General features: G+C 43.3%; 1 protein-coding gene across 7 annotated transcripts in view; it reads left to right on the top strand.

The window, feature by feature from the left end:
• The first annotated feature begins 196 nt into the window (after positions 1 to 196).
• LOC102286810 (zinc finger protein 660) overlaps positions 197 to 15,685 on the top strand; it is a 58,349-nt gene continuing 42,860 nt past the window's right edge. Inside the window, exons 1-4 of one of the 7 annotated variants that reach the window (XM_070360273.1) lie at positions 197 to 564; positions 2,041 to 2,583; positions 6,832 to 7,003; positions 10,800 to 12,222. In XM_070360273.1, coding sequence (XP_070216374.1) covers positions 2,161 to 2,583; positions 6,832 to 7,003; positions 10,800 to 12,222 — 2,018 coding nt within the window. In that variant the 5' untranslated portion in view covers positions 197 to 564; positions 2,041 to 2,160. Of the gene's footprint in view, positions 565 to 2,040; positions 2,584 to 6,831; positions 7,004 to 8,872; positions 8,997 to 10,799; positions 13,769 to 15,685 lie in introns of those variants that run through there. The other 6 variants (XM_070360266.1, XM_070360267.1, XM_070360268.1 and 3 more) reach the window with 6 other exon arrangements.

Raw genomic sequence — 15,685 nt, forward strand, 5'->3', positions numbered from 1 at the left:
TGGTGTGCGTCAGGGTCGCCCAGACTCAGAACACGTGAGCCTACTAACGTCTCAGTTGAGACCCCAGCCCCACCCCCGCCCCCGTCGCTGTGCGTAGTTCCTGCACCAAAGTGGAATCAGCTCTCTGGCTGCGGGGGCGCGCGTGCCCACCTTCTGGATCGAGACTTCCGGGATCCTACGCTTGGGGGAGAGGGGGGCGGAAGTGGGGCTTCTCTTGCTTCCGTCTCGGCCATTGTTTTCGCTTCTGCTGGCCACTGCGGTGTCTGGCGCTCGGGGGTCGCCGCGGCGGTGCCCCGGTGAGCGGGCCTGGGACGGGGAGGGAAGTGTTACTAGGGCCAGGGCCGCTGGGCTGGGACTGCTCGGCCGGAACTGCGGCCGCCCACTGCCCAGGTTGGCGACGGCGGCCCGACGCACTCTTCTCCCCGTGGTCGGCGCGCGGTCCCGGTGACGCTCAGAAGGCGCCAGATGTAGAGCAGCCTCTTTGTCCCAGTGATCTGACCAGCTGTGCCTGGCACAGAGCCCGGCACCTGCGGGCACAGCGATGAGCAGGGCAGACGTGGCCAGGTGAGCGGCGCAGCATAAGCCTGGTTGAACGCGCATGTAGTTAGACGTTTTCCCAGCCTTGCGCCGGGAAACAACAGTACGAAGCATCGGAAGTGGGTCAGACCTAGTCGGAATTTAAAACGTGAAGTATGACTTTTATGAAGGAGACATAAAAGTCCAGATAAGAGGTTGAACGTTCGGAGCTGTAAGGGAAGTAGGAAAGTGGCCTTTCTTTGTGTGTGGGATCTTAGAGCAGAGTCACAGATTTTTCCGTCTGTCTTTTCTTAAAGAAGTCGAGGCCTGGAGAGAGTTAGTTTACTCAAGTTACCAAGATGCATGGTGACTTTGGAAGTGTAGCACAGATGCCCTAATTAACACCACGGTGCTGATTTTCAGAATTTTATAATATGTAAACTGATAAAAGTTGCCCCACCCCCAACTTCAGTATCATTCATTCGTTTCCCAGATATGTGCCTCAGTATCCCAAGTACACACACATGTACAAAGGTGACAGGGAACCAGCTCTGCCCTTTGAATCCTCCCAGAAAGTGGAGGTGGCCGCGGTGTAAGTCATAAACACAGTGTAAAAAGTGTTCTAGCAGAGGTGTGAATGAAAAAGGTACTGTGGGTTCCCTGAGGCAGTCATCACACTTAACTCCTGGAGAGATCAGCAAAACTTGCTAGGGGAAGTGGGATGAGTGGAAAAGGGTCTGATATTTCTGACTCCATTGTGTTACTTTCCTTTTGTGGCATACAGTTTAGGGGGTGTGAGTGGTGAGTTATGGATAAAATAGTTAAAATACAGTGTGTTAGAAGTACAGAGAGGTAGGCTCCCAGCTCCCCTTCCTGGATGAGGCAATCAGGAATGCCTTTAGGAGAAAATGGCATTTGATATGGATCATGCTAGATGAATAGGTGTTTGTCAAAAGTTTCAGAAGAAGAAAAATCCAAAGAGACAGTATGTGTGGCTTATGGCTGTTTCTAAAGCTTTAGTCCCTACCTTTCTTTATGGTTATCTCTGTCACGTAAGAGTAGAAGACTTTTGAGCAAGCATTTCCAACATAGGTTTATTTGTAAATAAAAAAATGTACTATTCTACAATGCACATTGTAGCACAGCTACTAAATAGTTAAATAACAACTTACTATTTTTTAAATACACCTTTTGGATTATCCTGCACATCCCATATTTGGAGATCATTGCAGTATTTCAGTTTGGGTACCTGGGGAAAGTGGTAGGGTGGGTGGCCAGAATAGAGGCCTCAGACTAGGTTGTGAATGCTGGGCATTGAATTTAGGTTTTATCCTGTAGTTAGGTGATGGAAACGACTGAAACTTTAAAAAAGAAAGTCATTTGAAGAGATGCTTAGAGAGTCTGCCTTGGTTGTGCTCTTCCCCCCACCCCCCCATGAAGGTTTGCCTTTTAACTGGAGGGTCTGTCATCAGCCTGAGGCTGAACACTCTGGGGAATCTGATTTCTCTCTTGATGTTTCTGTAGGTGACACTCCCATCATCCTATATCCTCAATTCTGACAATAGCTTCTGAGAGCTGAATTACAGACCATCATTTTAATTGGACATAAACTGCAAGTGCAACAAGCCTCTCTTTGGTGTCACAATGGCTACCCAAGGCAGGGGAACTTCAGGCCTCTTCCCCAGGGGTGCTGTTCTCCAGAGACAGGAGAGCTGCCTGACCGTGAAACAGGAACCAGGGAGCCCGACCTGGGGGCATGGCTGCAGTCTCCAAAAGAATCACCCTCCTGTCTGTGAAATTTTCCGGCTCCACTTTAGGCAGTTATGTTATCATGAGATGTCTGGGCCACAGGAGGCACTGAGCCGGCTCCGGGAGCTGTGCCGCTGGTGGTTGATGCCAGAGGTGCACACCAAGGAGCAGATCCTGGAGCTGCTGGTGCTGGAGCAATTCCTGAGCATCCTGCCTGGGGAACTCCGGACCTGGGTGCAGATGCATCACCCTGAGAGTGGTGAGGAAGCTGTGGCTGTGGTGGAGGACTTCCAGAGATACGTCAGTGGGCCAGGAGAGGTGAGCAACTGAATCTAAGTTGGCATCTGGAATTGGTTTTTTTGTAATTTAAATTTATTTATTTTAATTAGAGGCTAATTACTTTACAATATTGTATTGGTTTTGCCATACATCTGGAACTGTTTTCTACTGCTTGGGGTAGCCTAGGAATAGGCGTTCTCCATTCCATAGTCTCTAAACTGGTTTCCCTTTAGGATTCATGAGCCCAGTGCCCACCCCCACTTTTGTTTTTTACAAGGAGTTTTGTGCTCCCAGTCCTAAAAATGCAGGGCCCAGCCAAGTTCTGTGAATTGCTTTGTGAAATACTGTGTTGTAAACCTAGCTTAAGCCTGGAGCACCACACAGTGCTCCTGACACACAGAGGATCTGCACACTGGTTAGAATAGGGAAGCATGTCAGGGAGAAGCAGCCCTGAAGATGTGCTGATAGCGTGATCCCTCACTTGAGAAGTTTCTCATTACTTCCTTGGACTTCTCAGAGTTAATGGGCTCTTTTCCTTTCTGGTTCCTTATGAGATGTGACAGGTCTGGGCTTCAGCATCATTTTTTTCCTTTGTAGCTTTCCAAACCCAACTGGCATCTTTCTGCTTCTTTAATTCTAATTTTGATTTCCCCTGTTTTTAGAATTCTTTCAAGTTTTAATTCAAGGTAACACAAATGAAAGGAAAACTTGGAGAAGTCACCAGTGTCATAACAGTGTGAACGCTGACTCCTAGGATCATAGAGCTAACTAGCTCAGTGACCATGTGTATCAGTCAGAGTTCAGCCAGAGAAACAAAACCAGTAGGAAATTATATATTGGGTTGGCCAAAAAAGTTTGTTTGGTTTTTACCGTAAGATGTTATGGAAAAACCCAAATGAACTTTTTAGTCAACCCAGTGTATGTCTGTTGCTAGAAAGTGACATGTCACTATGGGACCTTGTGAGTCTAGTCAGGAGTTTGCAAGGCAGGTTGTCAGAAAGTTAGGCTAGAACTGTCACTCACAGGTTGAAGCAGCTGTCCACAGAAAGAATTCCTTCTTCATGGAACTTTCGGTTCTGATTTTAAGACCTTGCTACTGTTTAAATCAAGCCCATCCAGACTGTCTAAGATAACCTCCTTTACTTAAACTGATTATGAGTTTTTATCACTTGTATAAAGTATCATCACAGTAACACCTATATTAGAGCTAATTGACATCAAAAGACGATCACACTGTGGATAATCAGTTCTTCCTGATGAGTCTTCAGTTGCTTCTCTTGTAACTGAGCAGGATGGATTAGCGCATTTCCTCCTTTGTGCTTTACCAGGGAAAACCAGTGTGTGAAATTTCCCAGGTACCCAGTACAGCATTCTACTCAGTGCTTTTTCAAAAATGATTACGTGTCTGGGCCTAGGAAATCAGTTCCAATTGATTGGAGTCCCAGGGTTAGACCTTTTTCCAAAAGTCTAAATGCTTTGACAGTAACAAATCCATTGTTCGATCATTATTTCCTTGGGTATACAAGTAAGTGAAAATCACTCAGTTGTGTTCATCTCTTTGCGTCCCCATGGACTGTAGCCCACCAGGCTTCTCTGTCCTTGGAATTATCCAGGCAAGAATACTGAAATGGGTTTCCATTCTCTCCTCCAGAGGATATTCCCGACCCAGGGATCGAACTCAGGTCTCCTGCTTTGCAGGTGAATTCTTTACTGTCTGAGGAATAAGGAATAAGTTAACTATCAGCAGAGTCTAGAGGGCAACTTGGCCCAACCATAGTCAAGGACAAGTAGCTGTGGAAATGTTTAGAGTGCCATTTAGTGAGGAGTGTAGAAAGAAGATTTCCCTATCTTCTGCCTTTTGCTTAAGCATGAGAGAATGTCCCCTCCATTAAAACTGTCACTTGGGACTTCCCTGGTCATCTAGAGGTTTAGATGCCGTGCTTCCAGTGCAGGCGGCCCAGGTTCAACCCTTGGACAGGGAAATAGATCCCACATGCCATAACTAAGAATTTGCTTGTCATGACTAAAAGATGCTTCATGCAGCCAGATAAATAAATAATAATTTTTTAATTAAAAAAAGTACTGTCTTTTATCCAGGGAACCTCAGAAGAAAGGTGACTGAGTCACAAACCCAAGAGAATGACTAACAGTTGACAGGGCCACTGAACACTCATCGGGCTCTAACCTAGAAGTGAGATATTTGGACTCCATTTCTTACTCTGCCGCTGTTGTCAGTTTAAGTTTTTCAACATGAGAACAGGGCTGTCTCACCTAGCCTGAATTCAGAAAGTGTTTTTTTGACTAAATGGAAAAAAAAAACCACAGAGGCTTTTTCATGAACGTTTGCCAGGAGGAGATGACAGGATGTCATTTTGATTAGCAGAAGTGAGTGAGCATGGGCATGTGTGTACACTGGGGCCAGAGAGGGTTGTAGGGACATCCCTGCTGGGTTGCAGAATCACGCAGTTTACAAAATGCTTTATATCTGTTTTAATTTGTGTTCCTAGCAAGCTTCCAAATAGTAGCCCAAATGGTGATCATCTCCATTTCACAAGCGATGCAAGTACCGAGAGGTTAATTGGCTTATCTAAGATGACAGAGCTAGTGTGTGTAAGATGATAGAGCTAGTGTGTGTGTTTGTGTTAATTGCTCAGTCGTGTCTGACTCTTTAAAGATTCCACTGGTCCATGTGTATGAGACCAGGATTTTCCAGTTCCTATATTCTAAGCCACTACCTTCCCCCTAATGTGTTGCTGTGGAATGCTGTCGGGATGAAAATTGGAATGGGGTTTTCATGGCCTGCAAGAAAAGGACTCCTGTGAGTCCTAGTGAATGAATAGGAACTTTATTAGGATTTAATTATCAGTGAGTTACAAGGTTGTGTTATCACAATGCAGTTAAGTTCTGTTTTCTGCCAGTACCCACAGCTGACTAGACAGACCTTTGTTTGCAAAGTAATGTCTCTGCTTTTTAATGTGCTGTCTAGGTTGGTCATAACTTTCCTTCCAAGGAGCAAGTGTCTTTTAATTTCATGGTTGCAGTCACCATCTGCAGTGATTTGGAGCCCCCCAAAATAAAGTCTTTCACTGTTTCCATTGTTTCCCCATCTATTTGCCATGAAGTGAAGGGACCGGATACCATGATCTTAGTTTTCTTAACATTGAGTTTTCCCTAGACAGCATATTAAAAAGCAGAGACATTACTTTGCCAACAAAGGTCCGTCTAGTCAAAGCTATGGTTTTTCCAGTAGGCATGTATGGATGTGAGAGTTGGACTATAAAGAAAGCTGAGTGCTGAAGAATTGATGCTTTTGAATTGTGGTGTTGAAGAAGACTCTTGAGAGTCCCTTGGACTGCAAGGAGATCCAATCAGTCTATCCTAAAGGAAATCAGTCCTGAACATTCACTGGAAGGACTGATGCTGAAGCTGAAACTCCCAATACTTTGGCCACTTGATGCGAAGAACTGACTCACTAGAAAAAACCCTGATGCTGGAAAAGATTGAAGGCGGGAGGAGAAGGGGACGATGGCAAAATATTGAGAGGAAGGCTTTCAGCATAATGCCACCATTGGGCTAAGCATTGTTCTAGGAACACGTGATGAAGACAGAGTTCTCACCCCCAGAAAGCTTATATTTCACTGGCAGAGAAATAGAAAATAAAGTAATAAATAAGGTAATTAAAAATTAATATGTGCCACAGAAAATATTATCAGGTAGTTTGAGAGAGAGAATGACTATCCTTGCTTTGTCAGCATGGTCCAGGATGGTCTCTCTGAAGACAACATACTTTTGCTGAGAGAAGTTGGAAAAGCTAAGGTTTGTCAGCTGCTGTATTGGAATATTGCTCCAGGTGTCAGCCTTGGTAGCATAATTCGTGCACATACAGGTACACACACCTATCACTTTTTACTTCCTTGGTACTCGTGATTGATCTGTTCTGTAGGTTAAGGCCCTTGGGAGCGTACAGAGTTACTGTCCTGACTCCTTTTTCTAGGTGGTTCTTCACGAGCACGTGTGTGTCTGAAGCACTAGCCCAGAGTGGAAATAGTTCTGTAATCTGGTCTTGAAGCTCCTGCCAAGATGGGCAACAGAGGGATGGCAAGTAGGACTGCAAGCTGTAGATCCTGCTTGGACAGTATTCTCCCACTTGGCTAACCTGGTAGGGCTAGAGGGACCCTCTGGCTCTTCTTTTCCTGGCTTCCTCTCTTGGGGGTGCTTCCTAGAGGTCTTGGGTTCTGTACCTTCATGAATGCTGTTTTGGACCCAATTTTATTTCCTTGTCTCTAGGTTTCCACTCCAGGGCAGGAACAGGAGATGCATTCTGAAGAGAAGACAGCCTTGGGTGCAACACATGAATCTCCTTCTACCTCACCCCACAGTGAGGGTTCAGCCCCTGGAGCCCACCTGGAGCCTCCTCGTGATCCCGGGGCACACCACCACCTCTCCAGTGAGCACTCTGGTACTCACCTCCCTGGCTCTGGCCTTCAGTTATTCTTCCTTGCTCTCCTTTGGAGTCTTCCTTTCCCTCATCTCCCATCTCCCACCCCATTGGCCCCTTATCACCCTGCCCTGTGTCTTTCTTCCCTGGTGACTTCGTTCCTTTTGCTTATTCTCCAATCATTTATTTATTTAGTGCATTTTTATCAAGCATGTCTAATGCAAAGACACTGTTGAGGACCAGAGAGATGTACTACACCATGGATACTTATAAAGAGCTTGTTGTCTAGTTGCCAGAGGGTCAGTCCTAAGTGCAAGAAGGGGCAACCTCATAAGATATATCTGAGTGATATCAGTCCCCAGGCATTTGGGGCCATCACAGACGAGCCATGTGGGCATTGTAAACAGTGAGCAAAATCATTGTGGGTTAGAGTGGCTGGAGGATGTTTTGTGGCAGAGGGATTGAACAGTGAAAAATGGGGAAGGGATTAGAAGCGGGGAGAGAGGTGGTCGGTGCCAGAACAGAATGTAAAGCAAAGGCTCGCTAAGTTGGGAGTTCCCTTGGACCACACTGAGGTACGGTCAGGAGGGACTTATCTGGGAGCCTGAGCTGTGCTTGTGTAGGGCCTTTGGGTGGAACCCGGGAAGATTTGTGGGGTAGGTGAAGTGTTAGAAAACAGTATTCTGGAAGGATTACGTAGCACATGAGCACTGTGGATAGAGTGAGAAGCCCAGTGGCTGGGAGCCTTAGGAGGAGGCTAGTGTCACAAAACAGAAGTAATTGCCTGAGCGGATTTGGGTGGAATGAAAAGTGATAGATGTGACACACATTTGAAGGAAAAATCCACGAGACAATGCAGAGGAGGGGGGATTAGTAGGTTTTAGATGATGTTTGGAATCACTGAGGAAACTTGGGAAGTCAGGAAAGGAAGATGGAAACATGCATTTTAAACAGTGAACTTAAGGTCTTGTGGGACACCCAAATGAAATGTCCAGATAGGCAGCTGGAGGCTTGTGGTAGGGGTCTAAGAGAATGGAGAACTTCAGAGCAGCATTAGAGAATGGGAGCCATGAGATCTCTGACAGAGGGAAGAGGGTCACTCTGGGGCCTAAGTGCCTTTAGTATCCTTGATGAATGGGCAAATGAAGAGAGGCCCCACAGCCTCTCACAGGCAGAGAGGTAGGGGGAGGGCAAGCAGGCTGCTGCTGGGGAAGCCACAGAGGAGAGAAGGTAGTCAGAAGTGTAGCTTCCTACCTAGTGTGGCAGAGAGAGGACTGGAAGGAGCTGGCAGCTCTGTTTGACCAGGGACCTTCTGCATCTCCAGGGAAAGTTCACAGTTTACATGGATAACACCTTTATGGAATAGGTGTGAGGGTCAGTGTATGTGGAGCTGCTTGGGTTCTCTTGAATCCATTTACTGGGATACAGACCTCCTCATTGGAAACAAGAGCAGGGCTGGTCCCATTCAGAGATTTCTTTCTTCCTTCAGCTCAGAGTGCTTCCCCGGTGCCCACCCTTCCCCAAGTGGGGAACTTAGGAAACCAAGTAGTAGCAACTGTGCTTTGGATGGTCAGGCCCCAGGTGAGCTTCCTGAGTTCCAAGTCTGTGACCCAGGAGTAGCAAGGCCTCATCTCCAGGGCTCTGGCCCATTCTGAGACTGCTCCTGTGGCTTCCCCGCCTAACTGCTTCCCCTGGAGCTGGTCCTGTCCACTGAGTTCATGGACTGTATCTTACCTTGAACTTGTCCTTTTATTAATGTGTCCTCCTAGCTTCCTTCTGTCTCTCCATCCCTTTGGCCACCAGGTACCCAATTCTGTGCTCTTGGTAACCCTGATGACTTGGCCCCTTAGCCTGGGAATGTCCCTGAGCAGTAAAAGCTTGTCATTCCAGGAGGCTGCAGAGTTGGAGTTCCTATCTGTGAACTATTCTCAGAAGTGGAAAGGTGCAGCACTCAGCCAGAGAGCCCTGTACCAGAACATCATGCTGGAAAACTGCCACAGCCTGGCCCCTTTGGGTAATGACTCTGCTCCCCAGTAATTTAGAGTCGGCCCTCTTTGCTAGGTTCTTATTCTTTTAAATTATGAAAATATAAAGAGACAAAGTGGGGAGAATAATAAAGTGAATTTCTCTATATCAACACCCACTATAATTATTGTTAACATTCTCTTTACTTCCTTATTAATTAAACTGGGCTGGTTTAATTAGAATTTGTAGTTGGACAGAATATAGAGCCACTCAATTACTGTCAGTCATGAGCTAAGTTACTTACAATAAGGCTGAAGGAATGGAAACCCGGAGCAGACCGACCAACTAGACCAGACTTTGGGAAAGAAAGCCTTGTAGGAGCCTAGGAGCCTCGCAGCAGAAGTGAAAGGATTTTCATGCCATTGTTTTCAGATAGCAGCACCCCACATATCTGTTTCCAATTGTCACTGATAACCATTTTCTTCACTCTGAATGTTTTTTCTTTCTCTGAGCTCCTTAATTAGCCTTTCTGTTTCCTCATATGTTCTGGTTGCTGTGGCTCCTGATAGATTTTTTTCTCCATAGATCATTTCAACTTGAGCTCCTACTTCTAATTTCCTTTGTTTCCTACTTTCAGTTCATAATTAAATATCATCTTTGAGCAGAACTTTGTTCCAGGCTACCTGGAGCTGGTAACTACTCTACAGATAAACTATACTTGGGTTTGGTGTTTGGTCCTGGTCCAGTCACCTGTTGTCCATCCTCGAATGAGCTGAGTTGCTTGGCACAAGGCATGTTTGCCTCGGGTTCCCCTTCAGAAATAATGGGGCACGGCTGCTTCCAGAAAGTGGCTGTTGTCAGGGGAGGTTCTGGGGTTGACAGGTCTAAGACAGTAGCCTACTCTGAAGAGAATGGACTTAGAAGTCAAGGATTCAGACATCTGTAACTTGTACACACTAAAGTACTTGAAGATTTATACCCCTGATGTCGATGTGAGTGAAAGGAACCAACATTTTTTGTATTAAACTATAACTATGATTGCTCTGCCTTCTCCCACTATTATAAAATTTAAAAGCAAATATTTATTGCTTATTTTCCCATGATTCCTGATTATCAAGATACCAAAGACATGTTTGATTTATATTTCAAGTTATTGATACCAGTCTTAATTTTCTGTGTAGTACTGCACCTACCAGTCCAGTGTTCCAGGGACTAGGTCCCCAGGTTTAGAGCTCTGCTCTCCCCTTAACACTTTTCCTCAGTGTTTCTCTACTTGTGGCTTCTCCACACCCTGTCCCTGTCCTGTTACTCAAGAATCACTCCTTTTTTGTACACTTTTTTCCTGATCATACCCTTATAATATACATTTCTCTTCAACTCTCATGTTTGCCCACATCATTTCTTATATTTGGTTTAAAGTATTTACCACCACTCTCCTCAACATCTTTACTGTGAACTGTGGAGCCATATAGTGTCATGGTTGGAGCAGACCTGAGAGTTCATCGTTTTACTAAGGAGAAACCACATCTAAGTGACTTCTGGGAGATGACACTGTGCTTTACAGTCTGATCTCTTGCCTTTCAATTGGCCTGCCCTCCTGGCTGTGCTGGCTCCACATGCCTCTGTTCTGATAGCTCTGCTTCCTCCCTCCTCTATGGACTGGCTTTCCCTCTTTGTTTTTCTGTCCATGAAGAAAAATTTGAGCCATTTCCAGTTTTTCTCCTGTTCTGAATGTGTCTCCTCATTCCTTACCCTCAGTGTGAATTTTTTGTTAGCTACGTAGGCTCCTGATAGTTCCATTTCCCCAATAGGACAAGAAATGAATGACAGTTGTTTTCTTCTGACTTGGCAGCAGATGAGAACAGGATGGTGCATTCACAGTGGCCTCCAAAACAGGACATTTCTGAAGAATTGAAGTCATCTGACAGGATCTTAGGGGTGTTCTGTGGAGTGATTCCTGCAGGACAAGAAGCTGGGACTGCCAGTAAAGAGGCTTCAGAGAATCTAGAAGTTCAGCCCTCAGATGAAGAAGGAACCAGACTGGACAGTGATTTCTTAGAAATAACACAGGAGGATAAAAAGAAATCCACAGAGGATCAATATGATGATTATAAGGAATTTGGGGGACATCTAGATCTGTCCTCTAGTCTCTCAGAACATCAGGGAGTTCTGAAGGGACAGAAATTGTATCACTGTGATGAATGTGATAAAGCTTTTAATCGGAGTTCACACCTCATTGGGCATCAGAGAATCCACACTGGAGAGAAACCATATGAGTGTTCTGAGTGTGGCAAGACCTTCAGGCAGACTTCTCAGCTCGTTGTCCACCTCAGAATCCATACAGGGGAAAAACCTTATGAATGCAGTGATTGTGGAAAGACCTATCGCCACAGCTCCCATCTCATTCAACACCAGAGACTCCATTATGGGGAGAAACCATATAAATGTAATGAATGTGCAAAAGCTTTCACCCAGAGTTCCCAACTCATTGACCACCAGAGAACTCATAGTGGGGAGAAGCCATATGAATGCAATGAGTGTGGGGAGGCCTTCATTCGGAATAAAAGCCTTATCCGCCATCAGGTACTTCATACTGGTAAGAAACCTTACAAGTGTGATGAATGTGGGAAAGCTTTCTGTTCTAACAGGAATCTTATTGACCATCAGAGAATCCACACTGGGGAGAAGCCTTTTGAGTGTAATGAATGTGGCAAGGCCTTCAGTCGGAGTAAATGTCTTATTCGACATCAGAGCCTCCACACTGGGGAAAAACCATACAAATGCAGTGAGTGTGGGAAAGCCTTCAGTCAGAACTCTCAACTTGCTGACCATGAACGAATTCATACTGGAGAAAAACCTTTTGAATGTAATGAGTGTGGTAAGGCATTCAGTCTGAGTAAATGTCTCATTCGACATCAGCGACTTCACACTGGTGAAAAGCCATATAAATGCAAAGAGTGTGGAAAATCCTTTAATCAAAATTCACACCTTATTATTCATCAGAGAATACACACTGGTGAAAAACCGTATGAATGTAATGAATGTGGAAAGGTCTTCAGTTACAGCTCCAGTCTTATGGTACATCAGAGAACCCATACTGGGGAAAAACCCTATAAATGCAAAGATTGTGAGAAAGCTTTTAGTGACAGTTCACAGCTCATTGTACACCAGAGAGTTCATACTGGAGAGAAACCCTATGAATGTATTGAGTGTGGGAAAGCCTTCAGTCAGCGTTCTACTTTCAATCACCACCAGCGAATTCATACTGGAGAGAAGCACTCAGGTCTGGCTCGATCTGTTTCTTAAGACATAATTCTCTAAAGACAGCAAGGAACTTTGGTTAAGGTTTCTATATAAGGAGTATGTTAACTCTGGTCTCTGTTTTCAACCACTGATCAAAGCGGACCATCCCTAAAGGTTCTCTGCCAATCACAGTGGTGGGAGAGGGAATAACAGTGCAGTCCTTCCCAACTACTGTTTAAAAATCTATCTCATTTCTTAGTTATTCATCCCCTAATCAGAATGTGTGTTTCTCTAGGACAGAGATAGTTCCTTTTTCTGTTTCATTTCCTCCCTTTTACCATTTACATAAAGTCATTCTCCAAGATACTGATTCACTTCTTGGCTATGGCCCTCTTTATGTACTATTTTTTACCTCTTTATCTACTTTTTAAACTCCTACTCTAATATTGTCCCTCACCACTTAGGTTCCCTGTCTAGAAAGTCTTTTTTTTTCATTTCCTTTCCTAATCTGTGTCCCACAGAACCTGCCAGATCCAGAACCAGTCTTTCTTGAAAGACTGTCTTCTTCAAATACTTCTCCATTCATGTTAAACTTCTATTCATTGGACTTCAGTACTTTGAGTTAGCTGGTGGTGTATGTACAACTGTTGTTAAATGACCTTGTAAATTATTCTCAACCTACTGTATATGTGTGTACATTTTTGCCAACATATTATAGACTCTTTGAGGTTGGATATAGTATTTCTTTAAGTACATAGGTAATGATTTTCATATGGTGGTAGTATAATAAATACCTTTTTAAAACTCAGCTTTCTAACTGAACCATTCTTAAATTGGGCACAATCTCCCCTCCCCCTGGCCACCCACCAGACTAGAAGCTTCTAAATATAGATCTTATATCTTCATAGAATATCACATACAAAGCCCTTATCGATTTCTGCATATACCTCTGGAAGTCTCATTACTGCTACTTCGTTGTTTTCTGATAAATTTTCTGTTGGGTTTAGGAAGTTTCCTTCTATTCTTATTTTTAGTAGCAGTGGTATAATGTAGTAGTTAAGTGCATAGATTTTTTTTTTTGGCCACAGCACAAGATGTGGGATCTTAGTTCCACAGCCAGGGACCGAACATGTGTCCCCTGCATTTGAAGCACTGAAGCTTAACCAGTGGACCACCAGGTAAGTCCCACGAGCATAGATTTTTGTGCCTGGTATTCTAGGTTCAAATCCTGACTCTTCCCCTTTCTTAGGTAGGTGATCCTCAATAAGTCATTTAGTTTCCTTGTGTTTAGCTCTCCCTTGTATAAAATGGAGCTACCTCAGGACTGTGAGGGTAAAATTAGTTTGTAAGGGTAAGGCACTTAAAACAGTGTTGGCACTTAAAACAGTGCTTGGCACATACTGTGCTACCTAGTTTTTATTATGATGGCTTTTAAGTTCTACATGATTTTTTTAAAAAAACCCACTTGTATAATTTTATAGACAGTGTCCTTTATTTTTGTAATTTTGGGGAGAGTAAGTTTCTAAATAATTGCAGTTTCCTTGTGCTCTTGGGGTAAAACCCATTTGTTCCTGATGATTTTTTCAAGTACAGAACTAAATTGAATTTATTATTAAGTTTTTGTCTGCTTTGCAAAATGTTTTTCTTTAATTACTCTGGAAGAACTTGAATAATATGAGAATGATTCTTTGAACAATAAAAATAACTCTGCCTGATCTGTTTTGGGGGATGAGGGAATTGAGAGGGACAAATTTTTTTTGTTCCCACCCTGAGAGGCATAAATCTTTAGCAGCATTTTTATTTTTTCAGTTGTTGCCCTCTAAGTTTCCATCTCTGAGTAAATTTTGGTGATACATATCTGGAAGTCATCCTTTTTACTGGACTGACAGTGGCATAAAGTTGCACTTCGTATTCTATAAAGTTCTACTCTTTTGTATATGTAGTTAGAGCTCTGTTTCATCCATAATGTTTTTTTTTTGTTTGTTTCATCCATAATGTTTTACATTTTGGTTTCCTTTCAGTTTTTCTTTCATGATTGCCATGTTTATTTTGTTTTTCTTTGAAACTCCACTTTTTCTTGAATATATTTTTTCATATGTTCTTTCACTGCCTCAAGTTGCAGAGACTTTTCATTAGCCTCATCTCTCTCTTTTTTTTAATTACTCAGTGATTTTGATATTTGTCCCAAGATAGGGAAATCAACTTTTTCTTGAATTGTTCTATAGGCTATTTGCATGCTATTAAATTATCTGTTTAGATCTGGAACTAGAAGATGAATTCTAAATTTTCATTACTAGTATGCTATGCAGGAATAAAGAAGTAAAGGAGCAGCTCAACATTTTGCTAATCTGGTTGAAAACTTTCCACCCAGAGCCCCCTTTTTTCTTTTTTGCTCGACTTTTATATGAGTCCAATGAAGGCTCCTTCCACATGCACTACCTATTGCAAATAGCTTTGTTGTAAAAGAACTGAGTATGGAAAACTCTTCAATCCCTAAGACTTTATTTTACCTTGGCAACTGCAAATTGAGAAAAGAACATATCCTGAGATGTTTGAGAAAATATTCAGTTTTATGAAAACATCCAGTTTTATGAAGACATCCACCAGAGACTTTTTATGCTTCCAAGAAACCTACTTAATTTGAGTGTGTGAAAATGTTGGCTATAGTTTATTTCTTGTTTGACATCACAAAGTCCACCTGTGTTGGATTTTAAAAGCAAGAAACCATTCATCCAGAGCTTCTATTATTTGCTACACATTTTTGGAAGATAGTATTCCTGGAATAAGTGTTGAAAGCTTTTAGTTATTGCACATGGGTTCTGCTTCATTCATGAGTCCACAGTGCAGGTAAAGAAGAACAGCAGTGTGATAAAGCTTATAATTTATTTTTAAAAATCAGACAAAATTTATGCCTAGGAGATAGTTCAGATGATCACATGTGGTGGTGAATATACTAGGAGCTGGACATTTACCCTCTTATTTCTTACACAAAAATTATTCTACAGGTATATTCTGCATCTCAAACCCTGGTAATTTTGCTTCTAAGACAAGTAGGAAAGGTCAAGAGATGTTGGGTGCTGACAAGTTGTTGAGTATTGTCCCATGTTGGAAGACATTTCTCTTAAGTCGACCTCTTTGAGTGCTACAAAGGATACTGTAGGTGTTAAGGACAAGTTGTGAACACCCACAGGGCAGCTCTTTCTCTACAGAAAATTAGAAACAACCCCCCTACCCCTAACATTAGGATGTGTTCTAGCTTGATGTGCCCTTATATAACACTTGTCCAAAGGGGATAATGGGAAGGTGTTATGACATCAGCTTTTTCCAAGTACCTAATGGTACAAGTATCTGACCCAGATAGTATAGACTGATTTACTCCTTGCTGTACCAGAACAGTCTTCTCACTAATATATGCATGAGGCTAATGGGCTGTACTTTGCCCAGTTGGACGCCCTGTAGGATGGGTTCACTTTCCCTTTTAAGACATATGAACAT

The sequence above is a fragment of the Bos mutus genome, chromosome 22 (assembly GCF_027580195.1).
Source record: "Bos mutus isolate GX-2022 chromosome 22, NWIPB_WYAK_1.1, whole genome shotgun sequence".
Classification (NCBI taxonomy): Eukaryota; Metazoa; Chordata; class Mammalia; order Artiodactyla; family Bovidae; genus Bos; species Bos mutus.